The sequence below is a fragment of the Bacillus rossius genome, chromosome 2 (assembly GCF_032445375.1).
Source record: "Bacillus rossius redtenbacheri isolate Brsri chromosome 2, Brsri_v3, whole genome shotgun sequence".
Classification (NCBI taxonomy): Eukaryota; Metazoa; Arthropoda; class Insecta; order Phasmatodea; family Bacillidae; genus Bacillus; species Bacillus rossius.
The window spans coordinates 17,264,792-17,282,588 of NC_086331.1; the positions used below are offsets into that span (position 1 = coordinate 17,264,792).

The 17,797-nt window shown below is 37.6% G+C and overlaps 1 protein-coding gene across 1 annotated transcript in view; it reads left to right on the forward strand.

Moving 5' to 3' along the window:
• The first annotated feature begins 488 nt into the window (after window positions 1–488).
• LOC134528848 (MAGE-like protein 2) overlaps window positions 489–17,797 on the forward strand; it is a 48,397-nt gene continuing 31,088 nt past the window's right edge. Inside the window, exon 1 of the mRNA XM_063362515.1 lies at window positions 489–562. Within this exon, the coding sequence (XP_063218585.1) occupies window positions 489–562 (74 nt within the window). The remainder of the gene's footprint in view (window positions 563–17,797) is intronic.

The following is a 17,797-nucleotide window of genomic DNA, read 5'->3' on the forward strand; positions in this document are numbered from 1 at the left end:
TTTTTTTAAGTAGGTACACATAGGTATACTAAGAATATCTATCTTTCTTTGTAGGTAATTCTCTAACTCTCTATGTCTCCATAAATCTCTATCTCTCTTTATACCTCTCTTTAAATATTTATATCTCCCTCTATCTCTCTCTCTCATATATACCTATATCTATATATTTCCATATATCAATATATGTCGCTTTATAGCAATAAAAATATTAAAATTCTATTTTTACCTATATATATTTATCCGTCATTTTACCTGTCACAGGTGTGACATAGGTACCTATGTAAAAACACGCGCGTATTCGAATGCAACGTTGTGTCAAAATTTTCAAACAATCGGTGAAGAACTTTCGGGGATTTAAGATTTTGAACAAACGAACTTTTACATTTTTATTTAGATATATTTCCCTACTATTAGCTTAGAACTGCCCTTTTTTTTCGTTCTCATATTTAACTGCCACTAAAGGAAAATATTATATTTGAATTCCAGCCATGGGCCTCGAAGAGACGCTGTTTGTTGGGCGTGACGTGACGTCACAGATCGCGCGCACCAACCAGAGGCCAGAGTGCGTGTCCTGTGGACAGAGGGTTGGTTCTTCCCTGCTTCCCCCTCGGGTTACAACGGTATTTAAAGTGGAATACAAAGACCCTCCCCCCTTCACACCCCACGACTAGCGAATTGGAGGGACGGGCGAAGCCCTCACCCTACACAGCGTTTAGACCTGCACCTGCGGAGCGCGCGCCAATCAGAGGAGGGAACATGTTCGTCAAGATGGAAGGGGGGTTGGGGGTAAACTATTATGCGTCGAAAAGTAATGGTAGCCAGCCCGTAGCCAGGCAATAAATTGACACCACCCGCAATATAATACAAATCGTCTGGATTTAAGGAACACCCCGTACATTTCAAGTAACAAACTTTAAAGCACAAGGGCATGAAATGTAATTTTTAGAGTCCCGGAAATTTCGCGGATTCCTCTGGCCTCAGGATAGAATTCAAAGTTATAGGTGTGCTCGACCAATGTTTACTTTCCCATTGGTTGATTTCTTAGCGAGAACATTTTTATCCTTGTTATTTGGCACTACCTGATTCGCTTACTTCTCTCCTAGCTGGACATCGTTGGCTCACGGTCGTAGAGGGGCGTGTCCAAATAACTGCGGTCCAATCATGAACACAGTGCGACAGTGTGGAGGTTTGCATTCTAGCTTGCGACTAAATGAATGCGCGAAAATTCCGTGGCTCTAGTAACTTTGTACAATCTAATACATTTTTTAAATATGGAAATATTATTCAATGTATTTGTTTATTATTTAAATGCTTCACCAAAGTTGAGATACGAGATTTTCGATCCATGCCAACGAAATAATAAAAAACGTGAGCGTGGCGTCAAAGAGCGACAGGAGTGAAACTTATTGTTAGAGACATGTAAAATTCGCGGATTCATTTCGCGATAGGCTAGCATTAAAACAACTATACCTTCGTACCGCTTCTGCCACTGGCCCACATTTTATCCGGGGAACTGTGAGCCAATAGGAAACACTAAACCAAGAAAGTGCCGAATTACGGACAGCCTAGTTGAGACGTCTAACGCGTCAGTAGCCAATGAACAGGTGTCATTTCCGCGAGTATTTAAAGGACTGTGGAGTCTATCCTAGAGGTAAATGAATCCGTGAATTTTGCAGGTCTCTACAGTTATTGCTAGAGACCTGAAATATTTGCGGTTTCGATGGCCTTCAGGATAGACTGCACATACCCCTGTACACTCGGGCAAATAACGCAAGTTCATTGGCTGCCGACTTGTAAGTCGTCTCAGCTAGTTTGTCTGTGAATCTATCCTTCTTTGGTTGAGGGTTTATAACTGGTTGAGAATCGTCCAGATGAACAGTAAGCCAGTAGCAAAATTATCTAAGAGGTATATGTGTTTGAATTCTAGCCTATCACCGAATGAATCCGCGAATTTTGCAGGTCTCTACTTATTGCTTATTAGTAGGGGCAGGCAGTTTTCGCGAAAAGATCTGAACACTTATTAGACTATTATCTTTGAGAGATTTGTGCAATGGGAGTGCATGACTTGATGTAAGCTTTTGGACATACGCCATTGCTATCCACATGTATGTCTGTAAAAGAAAACTACAAAAAACACAAATGACAAAAACACAAATTAAGCAAAAAATTGCTGTTGTCAGGATATAAACACCACACAATACTCCACAACAGGAATATTGGGAACAAACAAAGAAAGACCAAGAAAAATGGACTAACAAAACGAAAAAAAAAAAAAAAACACAAATGACAGCACAAAAATACCGAACCCAAAATATTCAGCACAACAGTTGAAACGAGACAAAAACACAGCAAAACGAAAAGACGAAACAAACACTATATTTATCCAAAAACAGAAGAGAACTAAAAAAAAAAAACCCACAAATGATGACAGCACAAAAATATTGAACCCCAAAAAAATTCAGCACAACAGTCAAAACGAGACAAAAACACAACAAAACGAAAAGACGAGACAAACACAACAGTTTTCTAAAACAAAAACAAGCGACGTTTCGGGAACTTCTATCTGCTCCCGTCCTCAGGCAGAGACGCACATGGTGCGGAAGTAAACTCGTCCTTAGTGGCTCGTGCAAACAAGGCAACGACTTCTCTCGCAGACGGCCGCCAATAACAAGGAAGAAACCGCTGGTGTGGGTATACCTTGTTGCAGTCAGTAGGCGTTCAGATTTTTCCGCGAAATTTTCCTGCCCCTACCATTACTAGGGACTGGAAGAATTCGCGGTTTCAATGACCTCTAGGATGGACTCCACGACCCCCTACATACTCGGGCAAATGCCACATGCTCATTGGCCACTGACTTGTGAGACCTGTCAACTGGGACCCTTCCGATTCAATACTTCTTTGGTTGAAGGTTTTACATTGGCTCAAAGTCCTCCAGATAAACTGTGAGCCAATCACAGAAGCAATACGAAGGTACGTGCGTTTGAGTTCTAGCATAGCGCGAATTGAATCCGCCAATTTTTCCGATCTCTACTTCATTACAATGTTTTGTGTTTTGGTGGAGAATATTGCTACTCTTTCCAAACCCCCCCCCCCCCCCCCCCCCCGCCAAACCCATTTGCACCGCTCTGGATGCCCGCTTGGAGCAGTCGTCTGCTCGGAGTTACCGCGCAGAGGTTGGCAGGCGTGATCGGCGCGACAGGTGGCAACGCCGCGCGCCCGTGAGCTGGTAGACGGGACGCCGGGTAATCGGAGCGCACCCGCCTCTTTCGAGGTGTCGGCTTGCAGGCTTATCGCTTGCAGCTAGTCCGGAGACTTCCTTCGCTTGTGTTGCTGCCCCACATTCGAGAGCTCTGAACACCCCCTCCCCTTTCCGCCCGTTTTGATGCCTTATGAGGGAGGGGGGGGGGGGGGATGGGGAGCAAAATACCCTCCGACCCCAGGAAATAAATAAAAAAACCTCTCCTGAGCTATGGCCCGCTTCCATCCGCAAAATCAAGTCCATGTTACGGATACGATACACGTAATATTAATAATAAATAATAACACAAATCTATACGCTCAAAGGAATTTTATTTTATTTTAAATTATTAAGTTTTCCGTTGACTGCATGCGCTAGAAGCACCAGCGAACGTCGCACTTATCATCCCTGGTCACTTAACACGAATACACCCTCTATCTCACACGAGAGCATGTTGAATTTGTTTTTTTTCCTTTTTTTTTTTTTCATTCTCACGTAAGTATATCTGATTTTATTTCAAGGCTAAAAATTTTTTTTTGATACTATACCTACCTTGCATTTGTTGGTCTCTCGCAAAACTTTAAACATCAGATAGCACGATGTGTGGGTGTTCTTCTGTGCTGTCGTCGTTGTGTTGTTTAGTTTAGTGTTTGGGCCCATCTGTTCGACATCAGCTGATTTGGGCTTCCTCTTCTGTGGGTTTATGTGTTCATTTATATTTCTTATTTTGAATTCTTGAAATTTTTCCATGTCTAAAACATTGTATTAGATAAATCTAAATTCCCTTTTGTATGAATAATTTAAAGAACATAAGGCCTGCAATGCTATATGAACGTATTATTTGCAAAAGTGCTGATAGTACTATGCTAAAACTTACAAATGTTCATTAATGCAGAGAAAACAAACTTGCGTCTAAACACAAATTTCAGACGCAATTGTTAAAAAATATATATTAGGCCTACTTAAATTGACGATATTTTCAAAAGATTATATAATAAATATGTAATGTCTATAAATTAATAAATTTCAGAAATCTTTTTTTTTATTTGTGTATAAGTACTATAATATTTTTGATTTAATCAGGGTTAAATACTCATATTATTGTTAAATATTTTAAATTATTATATTAAGAAGTCAATAATTTATACTTTATTCAAAATTTTGATGTAGATAGGCTAGGTACCTATTACACAGGGAAACAAAATTTTTGTTGCATTGGTAGAAACCATTGTTTTTTTACTAATTCTGGAGTGCTGATTTCATATCTGAAGTTAGTTTTTCTCTGAAAGCTAAGGTTTTTTTACAAACAGGTTTTAAAATTTTTTTCACATAATGTAAAATGTTAAAAATATTTAACTTTTATTTAAACCTGCAAATGTTTGCTATTATCTTAGAACACCATTATAGTGAATTATTTTGTACATTTGCACACAAAAAACACGCAATTGCACATGGTCTTTTACAAACAGTTGTTAAATTTTTTTTACATAATGTAAAATGTTCAACATTTTTATCTTTCTTTTAAACCTACAAATGTTTCTTACTATCTTGGAACACCATCATAGTGATTTATTTTTACATTTACACACAAAAACATGCAATCGCATAAACACATGCATAAAGTTTTGGAATGAAAAAAACATAAATGCTCTTATTTTAAGCATAAATATCGCATAAAGCACTGCCAGGTTCTAATCAGGCAAGAATTTGCGCATGCAGCTCTTGCGTTTGTGAATTTACTTGGGACAATCTCGTTTGATACTCCAGCAGCAGCAGTAGTCAGCCATCATATTCCTGTCCCATCGCCCTTGGTAACGCTGTTCCATCGTCTTCAGGTCTTGGTGGAAAAGTTCTCCCTGCTCATCGCTAACAGCCCCAAGGTTTTCAGGGAATTGATTCAGGTGACTATTCAGGAAGTGCATCTTAATGCTCATGTTGCATCCAAGATCTCGAAATGCAATTAACATCCTTTGAACCAAAACTCCATAGTTTTCTGCTTTTTTGTTACCAAGGAAGTTCCTCATAACTTCTACTAAAGACACCCATGCTGCTCTTTCCTTTTCGTCCATCTTCATGACAAATTCCTCGTCACGCACAAGGGCCTTAATTTGAGGTCCATCAAACACACCTGCTTTTATTTTCTCAAATGACAGACCAGGGAAAGCAGAAACAATGTGATTGAAACAATGTGTTTGAAACAATCCCTTTCAGTATGCAATACCTTTACGAATTGCTTCATTAACCCAAGCTTTATGTGAAGGGGGGGGGGGGGGGGGGAAGACGATTCTGTCTTGACTAACAATAGGTTCATTTACAATATTTGGCATACCTACTTCCAGAGTTTTACATAGGGGCCACTCCTTTTGTTTCCAGTGTTTCTCTCGAGCACGGCTATCCCACATGCAAAGGTAGCAAGGATATTTTGTGAACCCTTTCTGTTGTCCAAGGAGGAAGTTTACCATTTTAAGATCCACACAAATGATCCAGTTATGGTCATGGTAATTAAGTAAGCTGATCATGGATATAACATCATTGTATTCTTCTAGCAAATGAACTGAGTGACCAATTGTAACTGCTCCATAAATATTCCCATTGTGCAACAGAACACATTTCAGACTGCGCTTAGAGCTATCAAGAAAGAGGCGCCATTCTGTTGAACTATAAGAGGTAAAACCTAACAGTCTAAGAAGACCTTTGATATCATGGCAGTAAACAAAGTGCTTGTCTTCAGAAAAGAATTTGACAAAAATTTGTTCCCGCTTTCTGAAATAAGAAACTTTAGCTGAGCGTTGAAGTAGATCCTTCTCTTGCAGCCTGGAAGCTAATAACTCAGCTGCTTTCTTAGAGAGGTCCAGATCACGCACTAAGTCGTTCAATTAAGATTGACTAAACTGCTGGGAGGTTAATGACTGTCTGGAGTCAGAAGAAGATCCATCAGATTCTGCATCCATTTTGTCATACATATGATCAAAAGCCTCTTGATCACTTTCGCTTTCTTCGTACTCAATATGCGGAGCCCATTTCTTGTCTTGATCACCTAGTGGAACCTCAAAATATGTTGCGTACACACGTCTGACAAATGATGAAATATTGCGTCTTTGACGTTAAAGTGTGTAACTGCCACATATGTAACAGAAGGCATTAGAACTATTTAAACATTTATGCCGACTTGAGGAGGCCATTATCCAGTCTAATAAGAACATCATAATGATATATATATTAATATTTAACAAAATAAAATAATTAATTTTTCATTACTTTAAATTTTAATACAAATATAATTATAATAATATTTGTAAACCATTAATTACCTTGTATTTATTTTAAATATACGAGTAGTAGTACTCTAACTTGAAGGTAAGATCAGAAATCTGCAAAAAAAAGAAAATTGTATTGCATGAAATGCAATTCATGCACAAGAAAATGGATTCAGCAGTACCTAAATACATAAAAAAGTTGAAAAATCTCATGCAACAGACAACAACAAAAAAAAATTGTTCCTCTGTGATTCGTGTTATTCCTGATTACGTAATTTGTCTTAAATAATGTGTTGCTAAATTAAAAAATATTTTTGTATTCAAAAGGCATAAAATATGTATAAATGTAAATTTTTTATAACATTGTAACCAGTACAACTGTTTACAGTTATATTATTATTATTATGATTATTATTGTAACATTAATTGTACCTTATTTCATAAGCCGATCTTATGTATTTAATTATTTTATTGTAAAGAGGACAACCAAAGTTAACCTATATAACACATCTAATTGCCAGAGACAACACACTTTTTAACTATAGGGTCATCTAAGCATTATTCTTTGGAAACTTTATTCATTTGCCTTAGTTCAGCACTCTGACACGCTAATATCCAAGTTTTATTTCACTATGCAGTTAATTTGGTTTGCTGATTTTTCTATAGCTCCTTGGTTGCTAGGGACGGAAAATAAATAGTTGGAAGGAAGAAGAAAGGGGAGACGCCATCGCCATCTTGTAGCGGGAAGAGGTTTCTCGGGCTGGGGCGAACCAAAGCCTTGGTTGCCGCCCGAGGAATTGAAGATTCGCGTCATCCGCGGTCGTGTGCTATACAGAATTCTCCATACTATGATTTGTGAGAATAGTTCTGGACTGAATAAGTCTCAGATAGGGAGTATCGGCGACATCTAGTGCCAACTTCCGCGTCGGTCCCGTTCGTCCCTGTAGTGGTTCCGGTCGACCGATGTCAGCACCAGCTACGATCGGCCACGACTTTTGGTGAGACCGATCCAAATTAAAACAGACTTTTTAGAACGAGAGGGAAGTCGATTCTTCAGCCAGACACCCGGCTACTTCAGATCTTCTGTAGTTCGCCAATTACAGCTTCCAGCGTCCAGTGTTCCAGCGTCGCAGCAGACCACCTGGAGGTCCTAAGAAGAGAGCCTCAAGCCTCCGACAGCTTATAGCTAGACCCGGCATGGTAGTCGATGTGTTCCTGTGACGTCATTTACATCTACTTACTGACACATAGGTCTGAACAAAATGCTAACATACACTGTAAATGGTTGTTCCTCTCGCTGAATTGCATGTTAACAGTAACTTCACGTCAATATCTAAGAACCCATTAAAATAGTAAGTTTTCCAGCTATTACTATTTTATTTACATTAAATGTCAGTTACGTATAAAACAGACCTGGTCATAGGTAATACAAATTTCCGCTAGTCACACAACACTACCTAATTTATTTTTAATAATAACTCTCTTGACAGTAATACAATGCAGTGACGTGCTAGCTGGATTAGCAGTCTGGGTAATCAATACAGCAGCGGCGTTCCTGAGATCTACTGCGGAGAGAATAGGCGCCAAAACCCCGCAAGAACACCAATTAGTTACAGTTGACCACATACATATATTTTAAACTTAGAACATACTATCTAAAATTGTGTAAATACTATTTCTAAATGGGCAGGATGATGATGTTGAAAATCCTCGGAAACCATTAAGTGTTATTTGAAGCAGAATCTTAATCAAATGTTTTATTTTTTAAATTGTTTGGAAGCATTGCTTGTTCATACATGAGATAAATTAAACAGTAAGCAATTGGCCACTAAGAACATATTAATGAAAATAACATGTAAAATATAACAAATCCCAACAAAATATTTCATAAGATACTAAGTATAGAAGATACACCCCCACTTAAAATTAAATTTACAATACACACGTTTTTATTTCTTACCTATCTATTACCACGTATTTTCACGGCCTTTTTTTTATAGTTTTATCTTTAGCTGCAATTTTATGTATTACAAATTTGGCATCTTTATGCCATAAAAACTTTATATGGATCTTAAACATTCACATTTAGAATCCAACAACATGCACCTAATCATATTTAATTAAATACTGAATAAATAAGTAACAGTGTTTGCATATGCAGTTACAAATATTAAGCAATTTTTCTTTTTATTTATGTATATGGGCTAGCTGCTAATTTTTTTCAACTATCTTTAATTCAAGCAGTTAAAAACTCGATGCACCTTTTTAAGTGCGATAAATTTGACATTTTAAGCTAAAAAAAAAACTGACTCCGTAGTATGTAAAATATTTTATATTTAAAAATCAGTAAAATAGAACAAATAACATTCAAAAATAAACTAAATTTTTAACTTACTCTTTCTAATCATTGGAGATGCATTGCCATACATTTCCCATTCACTGTAAAAAGTGCTTGAAATTTTTTTCTTTTTAATTACAAACGTTGGAATGGATACAGAAACTTTTTTCACAATGTTGTGCCGAATAAAATTGAAAATTTTTATGCAGTTACCAATTTATTTGCAAATAAGTTCCGTTACATCCGTTTGTATTGGAATGGTATCATATAACGTCGAATACTTAAAGACATTTTAATATTGCACCATTTGTGCATAGGTATTTCGTGCGCCTACATTATCTACCTATAGGGTGATTTAGGGGGAAATTCTGTGGTGTCAAAAAATGGACTGCCACATGGAATAAAATGTTGGACGTGTATTGATCTCTTTTCGAAGTTATACTTATTTAGGCGCGTTATGAAAAAATGATGCGGGTGAATTTTTAGGATGTGCGCGCCCCACACAAAGAAATTTTCACTGGATGCAAAAGAGGCTACATAGAAAAAAAAATTATATAGCCTACATTGAATTTAATATTTTTGACACATGCCCCCTACAATTTTTGCAATCACCCAATGTACTCTATAAAAAAACAAGGCCCTTTTAAGAACATTAACCCGTGCCGACTTGCAATACAAACTTGTTCATACAAGTGGGCGAATACTGCGCTGTGACTTGCAACCATCGTAATACGACAATATGGGAAACTCTGGCCAATTATTTAATGCAGTTTTTTTGGACATACGCCATTGCAGTTTTGCACTGTTTGTCATGGAAAAATTCCGAATAAAAAAATAAGATAAAAATTTACAGAAAACAAGACTGAATCAGCTGATGTTAGACACCGTTTGTCCGACATCAGCTGATTAAGTCTTGTTTCCTGAGAATTTTTAACCTTCAATAATGGTTTTATTTTTTTGTTTTTTTTGGAATTTTTTCATGACAAACAGTGCAAAACTGCAATGGCGTATGTCCAAAAAATGCATTAAGTTAAAATTCCCCAATGAATCATTTAAAGAACGTATCTGGCCTATTATCATTGGCGAAGCACGAGACAAGTTACTGCATTGCTTTCATGCTGTTTTCACTCCACGCCACCAGATGCCATTACTCTCACGCACTTAAAAACGTAGTTCCACTCCATGCCGCCAGGTTCGCTGACATCACTTGTCTCTTGTATTTCTTACGAGTTTCCCATATTGTCCCTATTACAATATTTGCTGCAACTACGTGTTTTGTTTGTCACTTCTGCGTGATTTTTGGATTACAAACACGCTGTTGCTCTTTGCATGAACATGTCGGCTGAATCACGCAGTGATAAACCAAGTATTTTTCTTATCGGTCTGCCCAGCCATCAAATAAATGATGCAAAATCACCATCTAAACGAGGGCAGAGGTGGTTCTCTGCCCCACATGGCAGCGTGCGGCTCGGGTCGAGCACCGCCATGCTGCAGGGACAGGCGTGTCACGGTGGTCAGGACCCGCCTGCGCCTGACGCCACCTCGACCCGTGCACCGCTGGACGCGACCAAGGGAAGCCACTGTCCGGCGTCCTTCGAGGCTCTCCGCTTGGCTGCGCCACTGGCGGGAACAAACAATCCGCCACTCTCCAACCAATGAGCCCCGTTTGCACTGCTTCATCCATTATAATAGGGCAGGCAAAAAAAGCGAAGCATTTTATTTAGGTTTGTAAGCTGATTAGTAGGGGGCAGGCATTTTTCGCGAAAAGATCTGAACACTTATTAGACTTCAACAAGGTATAACCGCACCTGTGGTTTCTTCCTTGTGATTGGCAGCCGTCTGCGAGAGAAGTCGTTGCCATATTTGACCGAGCCACGCAGGACGCGTTTACTTCCGCACTGAATCATTGTGATTGGTGGTGTTACAATCGATATGTACCTGGGAGAAACTCTCCCAATCACGAAACACAGATGATGCTACAGTGTTTCAACTTTCATCTAGTCCCGAAATCTTTTCGCGAAATCTGCATGCCCCTACTGATTAGTTCAACTTTCCTTATTGGAGCGTCAGGAATCAAATCTACCTTCACTAAGCGTTCATACGTGTGTTTCTAAGTAGTGACAGCAACCCCAGTTCACTGCATGCAAGACGCACTGCGTCGACTAACCCCCAACCTACTCCTGGCAGCAGCACTGCTCCATACAGAAACAAGTCCAGACAGGTCTAATCTCGCTCGGTCCTTGGTCAGCTCTTCCAGTCGGCCCGGCCACTGGCTTCCCTGCCTGGGGCCGCGCTCGAAGACGTGCGGGCCTTAGCAGTCATTCGTGCTTATCCGCCAAGGCAGCAAGAGGTAGCACGCCATTTTTATGTATGTGTTACAAGTCAATGTTTTCTGAATATTTAGTGGGGACTAGTGGGGAAAATGTTGTAAGTCTACGAATATACGAATGTGTATACCGAACTCAACCTCTCACACTAAAAAAAAAAAAAAAAAAATATCAAAAAATACGGTTAATATATAAATTAATAGTGTTGAGCTGTATCACCTACGTCTGAATAGATCGGTGTTAAATGCGCCAACAGGCATTGGAGTGCCACATATTTTTGACGTCAGGAAAGCAAAAAAAAAAAAAAAAAAAAAAAAAAAACATTGAATCCGCATAATCGAGCCACTTTGCAGGCTTCTCACAAGAAAGCATGCCGAACAACAAATGCTGTATTTCCGGTGGTTTCAGACGCCCTGAACATTGCCTACCACCAAGAGAGATATAAATCAAAGTTATTTTGTAATAATTTTTTTTTTTTTTTTTTTTTTTTTGCAGGGAAATAGTTGGTTCGCCCCGCCGTGCGGCGGCGCGCTGGTGGCCTCGTGCGAGATCAGCTGGAGGCGGGAGACCACGCGCCACGGCGCATCCGTCCCCGCGCATGGAGGGGAGGCCGGCTGGGGAGGGGAAGGGGAGGCCCCGCCCCACTCCTTCCCCTGCTGCGGCGATGCACGGGAAGCCTTCGTTTCACAGACGAGAGAGCCAAACGCCCGATCGAGATCGTGCATCTTCGGTTTTTGACGTGACAACGTCCAATAAATCGATGAACGCCGGCTGCACGCACGAGAAAGTGTCCCACTACGCACATTGTCCCGTTACGCTCTGTCCCGTTAAGCTCATTGTACGCTTGCGCCGCATATATCTCTCTTCCACTCGATTGGAACAACCATCGATTTGACTTTTTCGAGGCACATTAAACTTGAAACACTCCCGTTCGTTTCCTACTTTTCCTATCATCGTCCTATCCTTAACAGAATAACACAGATTGGAAGAAGTTAAATAGCAAACATGTATAAAAGTTATAGTTAAAATAATCGCTTCGCTAAAGTAATAAACATATTTGAATTAATGAGTGCACATAAAAGTAAATTTATCAATTAAATTGTAGATTTAATTTCACTCTTTCTTTGTATCCATACAAAATAGTGATAATTCAATAAAAATGATTCAATTTTATTCATAAAAGTATGCAATCATTTCATCCATGTTTTGTTATGACGTTGTCACGTTAAACTATCGTCCGTAAACCGACTTTACAGACAACCAATTTTTTTTGTTCATTGTAAATAAATATGGCGGTGTTGATAAAAGTATACTAATGGTCAATAAGGTTAGGTTAGCTACATTATAAATACTTTAAAACATTGTGGACGGTTGATTTGGTTAGGATAGCTACATTAAAGAAACGGAAAAAAAGCATGAACTTCGGGGAACTTCGGGTTTTGGCTCTCTCGTCTGTGAAAAGTAGGCTTCCCGCGATGCACAGGAACGGACACTTCCCCTCCGCCGCCTGCAACCCTCTTCTTCACACCTCCTTCCTGCGCTCATCATCTCAATTAAGTTCAAAATATAACCATATTTAAGCTGTCTACAAAAGGGTTTCCCACCAAACAAGCCCTTATTTTAATAGTTTCTGACGTGTAACATCTCATCTCTCGGGCACACGCGGCATTAGGTGCGAGTTGTTTCGTGAACGGAACGGAAATGGGTAACCACGGTACTGTCGGAAATCAGGTTCGATTCATTTCCTATCGGAGCAGTTTCACTGTGTAGTTTAAAACGAGATTCGATAGTCGACGTAGTTGTTTCGGCACCGGGTGCGGAAACTACGCGTGATTCGCTTCAGGAAATGTAGTTAAAAACACCATTTATGTACCCAATTATCACGCTCGGCATTATTTTATAGAATTCTGCGTTATATTTCGTGCCAGTGTTTTGTGTTATGGTGTATTTGCATCATGAGAACGCATGAAATTGCTCGTTTCCGAGGTAAGATGTTACACATAGGTAACTGGGAGTAGCCTAATGAAATACTCTCTCACGAGTGTGTTATTTTTTTAAAATGAAATTAAATACAAATTTTGACGTGAGAACGTCTAATAAATCGATGAACGCCGGCTGCACGCACGAAAAAGTGTCCCGTTACGCACATTGTCCCGTTACGCACTGTCCCGCTACGCTCATTGTACGCTTGCGCCGCATCTATCTCGCTTCCACTCGATTGGAACAACCATCGATTTGACTTTTTCGAGGCACATTAAACTTGAAACACTCCCATTCGCTTCCTACTTTTCCTATCATCGTCCTATCTTTAACAGAATAACACAGATTGGAAGAAGTTAAATAGCAAACATGTATAAAAGTTACAGTTAAAATAATCTCTTCGTTAAAGTAATAAACATATTTGAATTAATGAGTGCAAATAAAAGTAAATTTATCAATTAAATTGTAGATTTCATTTCACTCCTTCTTTGTATTCATACAAAATAGTGATAATTCAATAAAAATGATTCAATTTTATTCATAAAAGTATGCAATCATTTCATCAATGTTTTGTTATGACGTTGTCACGTTAAACTATCGTCCGTAAACCGACTTTACAGACAACCAATTTTTGTTAAATATATTTTTATCATGTGTTATACAGTTGTGGATTAACCATTTTTATGTAGCCTTCGTCTTCAAAAAAAAAATTTTTTTTCCTTCTTTCAGTATAACAATAAAAAATCAAAAGGCCTATACTAAGACTTAAAAAGGACTTCAAGACGAAGGCTTCATATGAACAGTTTATCCATAACTTTATACCACATTATTTCATTACATACTAGGACTGACATAAGATTTTGCCTTTTAGGTTCATAAAATCCATTAAATAAGGACTTGTTTAGGAGGGGGGAAACATGGTTAATTTTTGCACACACACATATATATAAGTATAAATTATATTTATAAGTATATATAAATATATATATACAAATTATATTTATATATAAATATATATTATATTTATGTATATACATATATATATATAAATATTTATATATATATACATAAAATCACGTGCATGGACACGAAATAATAGAAGTGAAATAATTCAGGGTACTGCCCCTTAAATTGGACTCTCAATGATTTGAAACCCCTCCCATATCTTAGCCTACAAGTATGCAATAAGCAGAAAACTTTGAAATACACGGAAAGTTTTCCGAGAGACTTAGTTTTGATCTCAAACCCGTTTCACTGTCACTCTTGGCGGGGGGGGGGGGGGGAGGGGGAAGACACCTCCCCCTCCCTCAGGGATTGACACCCGCGCCCCTCTGTCCCCAATCCGTTCCACCAATTGAATCGCTTGGCCTTGAATTAGTTCTCCTTTCCGTCGCTTCCAACGACCCGAACGCCATATTGCCCCGAGGTCACGAAATCGACGGAACGATGGACAAGGAACGAATGCCGCCGAAAATTGTGAGTAAATGTTGAGGCTGCTTTTGCACGCCGATTTTATTTTATTTTTTTTCTCGGCACTATTATTTATGGCGATAACTTATGCCTAAAGTTCTGACTCGGTATTAAATTTGTTATTCTGCCACAAATAGCCAATTTCCCACAGGTGTTCACTAAGCGTCACGTCATGGCTGCGAAAAAAGACGTGCAATCATCCAAGTTATCTCGACTTGCGTGACTTTTTACACCAATGATAATAGGACACTAAGTGAATATCTGTTGCAATTTTTTTCTGGCAGAACGACCAACGCAAGGAAGTGATCACGTTAAAATTTAAGTATAGGCTAAGAGAAGCATAGTGACGGAAAAACTAAACGAGAAATATCAATATGTCGTGTGTAACAAAAGGCTCGTTCTCATAAGCTAAGATGAATATTTCATCCTCTAGTCATTGCATAGGCTTGCAAATGATTCCTGGGAATTTATTCCGATAGAGTTTTTGTATTTGTTTTGAAGTCACGGATTTTCTCACTGGATATTTTCGAAACGTTCTTTTCGAGGTTGTTTCAATCTATCGTTATTGAAACGTGCTAAAGGAGAATATTTAGTAAATACCTGTTTGATAAATTGCAATAGCGCTATATAAGGTCACATTTGTAAGGAAATCACTCAAATAATAGAAATGACAAATGTAGGTACTATAACTAACAAGGTGTCTTAAGGGGTTAGGCCTGTGTCCCATTACAAGTAATATTTTATATTTATGTTTCACGTGGTGAAATTTGCCGACATTTTGAGTGCCTGAACAGTCACAAATTGAATAAAATTATTATGTCGCAGTCATTTGCTTAATTAGCTGCAAAATTGCATTTTTAAGTTAACATTATTTTTGGAGTATGGATAAGGAGAAAGAAATAGAATATGAGACTGGAAATTGTTAGGTTACAAGTAAATTTTACTGTCTTCTGTGTGATATAGTTGAATTTCTTTCAGAATATAGGTATTATTTAATTTTACTTACGTTTTAGGGAATATAAAACGAGAAATTTTAAGTTTAATGTTAAATTTTGCTGGCTGCCATGTGATATTGTTTAACTTATTTCAGAAAATTTTTTTAATTTTACCTTGCCTAATGAAATCCTAAGAATTCTTATGATTTTAAATGGCTTAAAAATATTTAATAATTTTTTCTAAAAAAATATTAACCATATAAAGCACTGCCTTAAAACCCAAACATTTTCATTTATATAATCCATTTGGTTGTCTATATAAATATTGCAAAACCATGTAAAAAAAATTCAACTTTACCAGCTTAATATGCGAAAAGTATGCACATGTGTAATTTTTTTTTCATTTTGTTCAAGTTCGGTCACTCATTAAAGTCTTCAAGTTTATCCGTGTTAAACGTAAATAGGCATGGTTTGGCTTAATAAGAAGCCATGTTTGTTAATTGCAGACTTGTATGAATTAATACATATATGAAAGGAGATAGTAGAAGCACTTTTTAAATATTGCCAAGAGGTGAAACCACAGTACCATTATCAAAAAAAAAAAATATTGAAATTTTCGCTTGACTAATTTCGTAGTTTACCGGATCAGTGGCGGACATAGGAATCTTGTTCGTTGAGGGGAAAAAAAAGGGGGGGGGGAATTAAAAAATAGAAAAACAAATTAAATTATATCTTGTATAGTTTTAAGAACCCTAAGTCAATATTGACAATAACTACTGACATTTGGAACTACAGAAGCAACCGTACGCGACGTGGCTTCTTAATAAATCTTGCTTTAATTCCCATTTATTGAAGTGAAACTTCTAATGCGAATTCCAACAAGGTTGCGTTAAACGTTTAACGCTACCATGGAGGGGGTAGCCATTAAGTTATGCTATTGTAAGGAACTAAGTAGAGAGTAAGAAAAAATAAAGATCCGGACAGTTCGTAGTGTCGCCATATTTGTTTAAATTTTCAATACCCTTTTTGTATTATAATTTAAATTGCAGAAAAAAATCATGTTTCATAGACACATAAATAGTGAGTGGGTGTCATTTCTCTATGTCCACGAGGTCTCGCCGCGTCAATTTTCTCCTTGGGGCGAACCCGTCCGCTTAATTAAATAAACAGCTTTTATCGTTGAATGATTTCATGATTTATTTTTTTAGTTTGATTTGATACAATATGATTTCACTAAAAATCAATTCCTACCCCTTCCTATTTTCATTTCCACATTACGAAGTTTCACTTCTTCCGCGCGGAGGGACTCCACGCACTATTTTTTTTTATACATGAGCCTAAACATTAGTGTCAGTCCATTTATTAGACCTGTTCCTATCGTTCTACTTAAATACGTTTTGATGTGTTTGGTCTCATACGCCATGCTGATTTTTTTAATTCCCCCCCCCCCCCCCCCACCGGCATTTCTCTTTTTAAGGGCTATTTCTAAAATTTGAACTCGATATTTCGATTTAAATTGTGGATATGCCAAAAATATTTTCAACATGTAATATACTTAATGAATACATGTTGGATATGTAGGTTGAAAATATTTTCAACATGTAATACCTATAGCTACTTAATGAATACATGTTAGATATGTAGGTTGAAAATATTTTTGGCAGAAGAGCAAATTCAAGATTGGTAAAGAGTTATAATTTTAGAAATAGCCATTAAAAATTATTAAAAAAAACTAAAAACAATCAACATGACGAGTGAGACAGAGACTTAAGTCAATGCAAAGTAGAATCAGTTTTATTAGCTTGTGATGGCAGGGGAAAACTTGTGTCACTGAACAGGCTGACGGATGAAACAATATCAGCTGCCACAAGGCAAAAGTCTTTTTGCTCTGAGAAAATTTCTTTTCCACATCATTTAAGTCATTAAAACATACTCTGCTCAGGTATCAGTATCACACGGACACTGATGGTTAACTAATTGTTTGATGTTTTATTATCTTTTCTTAGGTTTAAAAAAATTATGCTTGAATGAAACATCAATTAAAATATAAAATTATGCACCAATTTTTGTAAGAAATACTCAGTATTATATCGAAAATATTAAATAACTATAGCCATGTGTTGTAGAAAGATACAATATATTTTGTGTAGTTTTACAAACTATTTCTTGGCAACTGGTTTCCAAATGAATATTTTGTAGTAGTACCGATTTTTTTTCTGTGTAGTGTGAATGTATCTATGTTAGAAACGTTG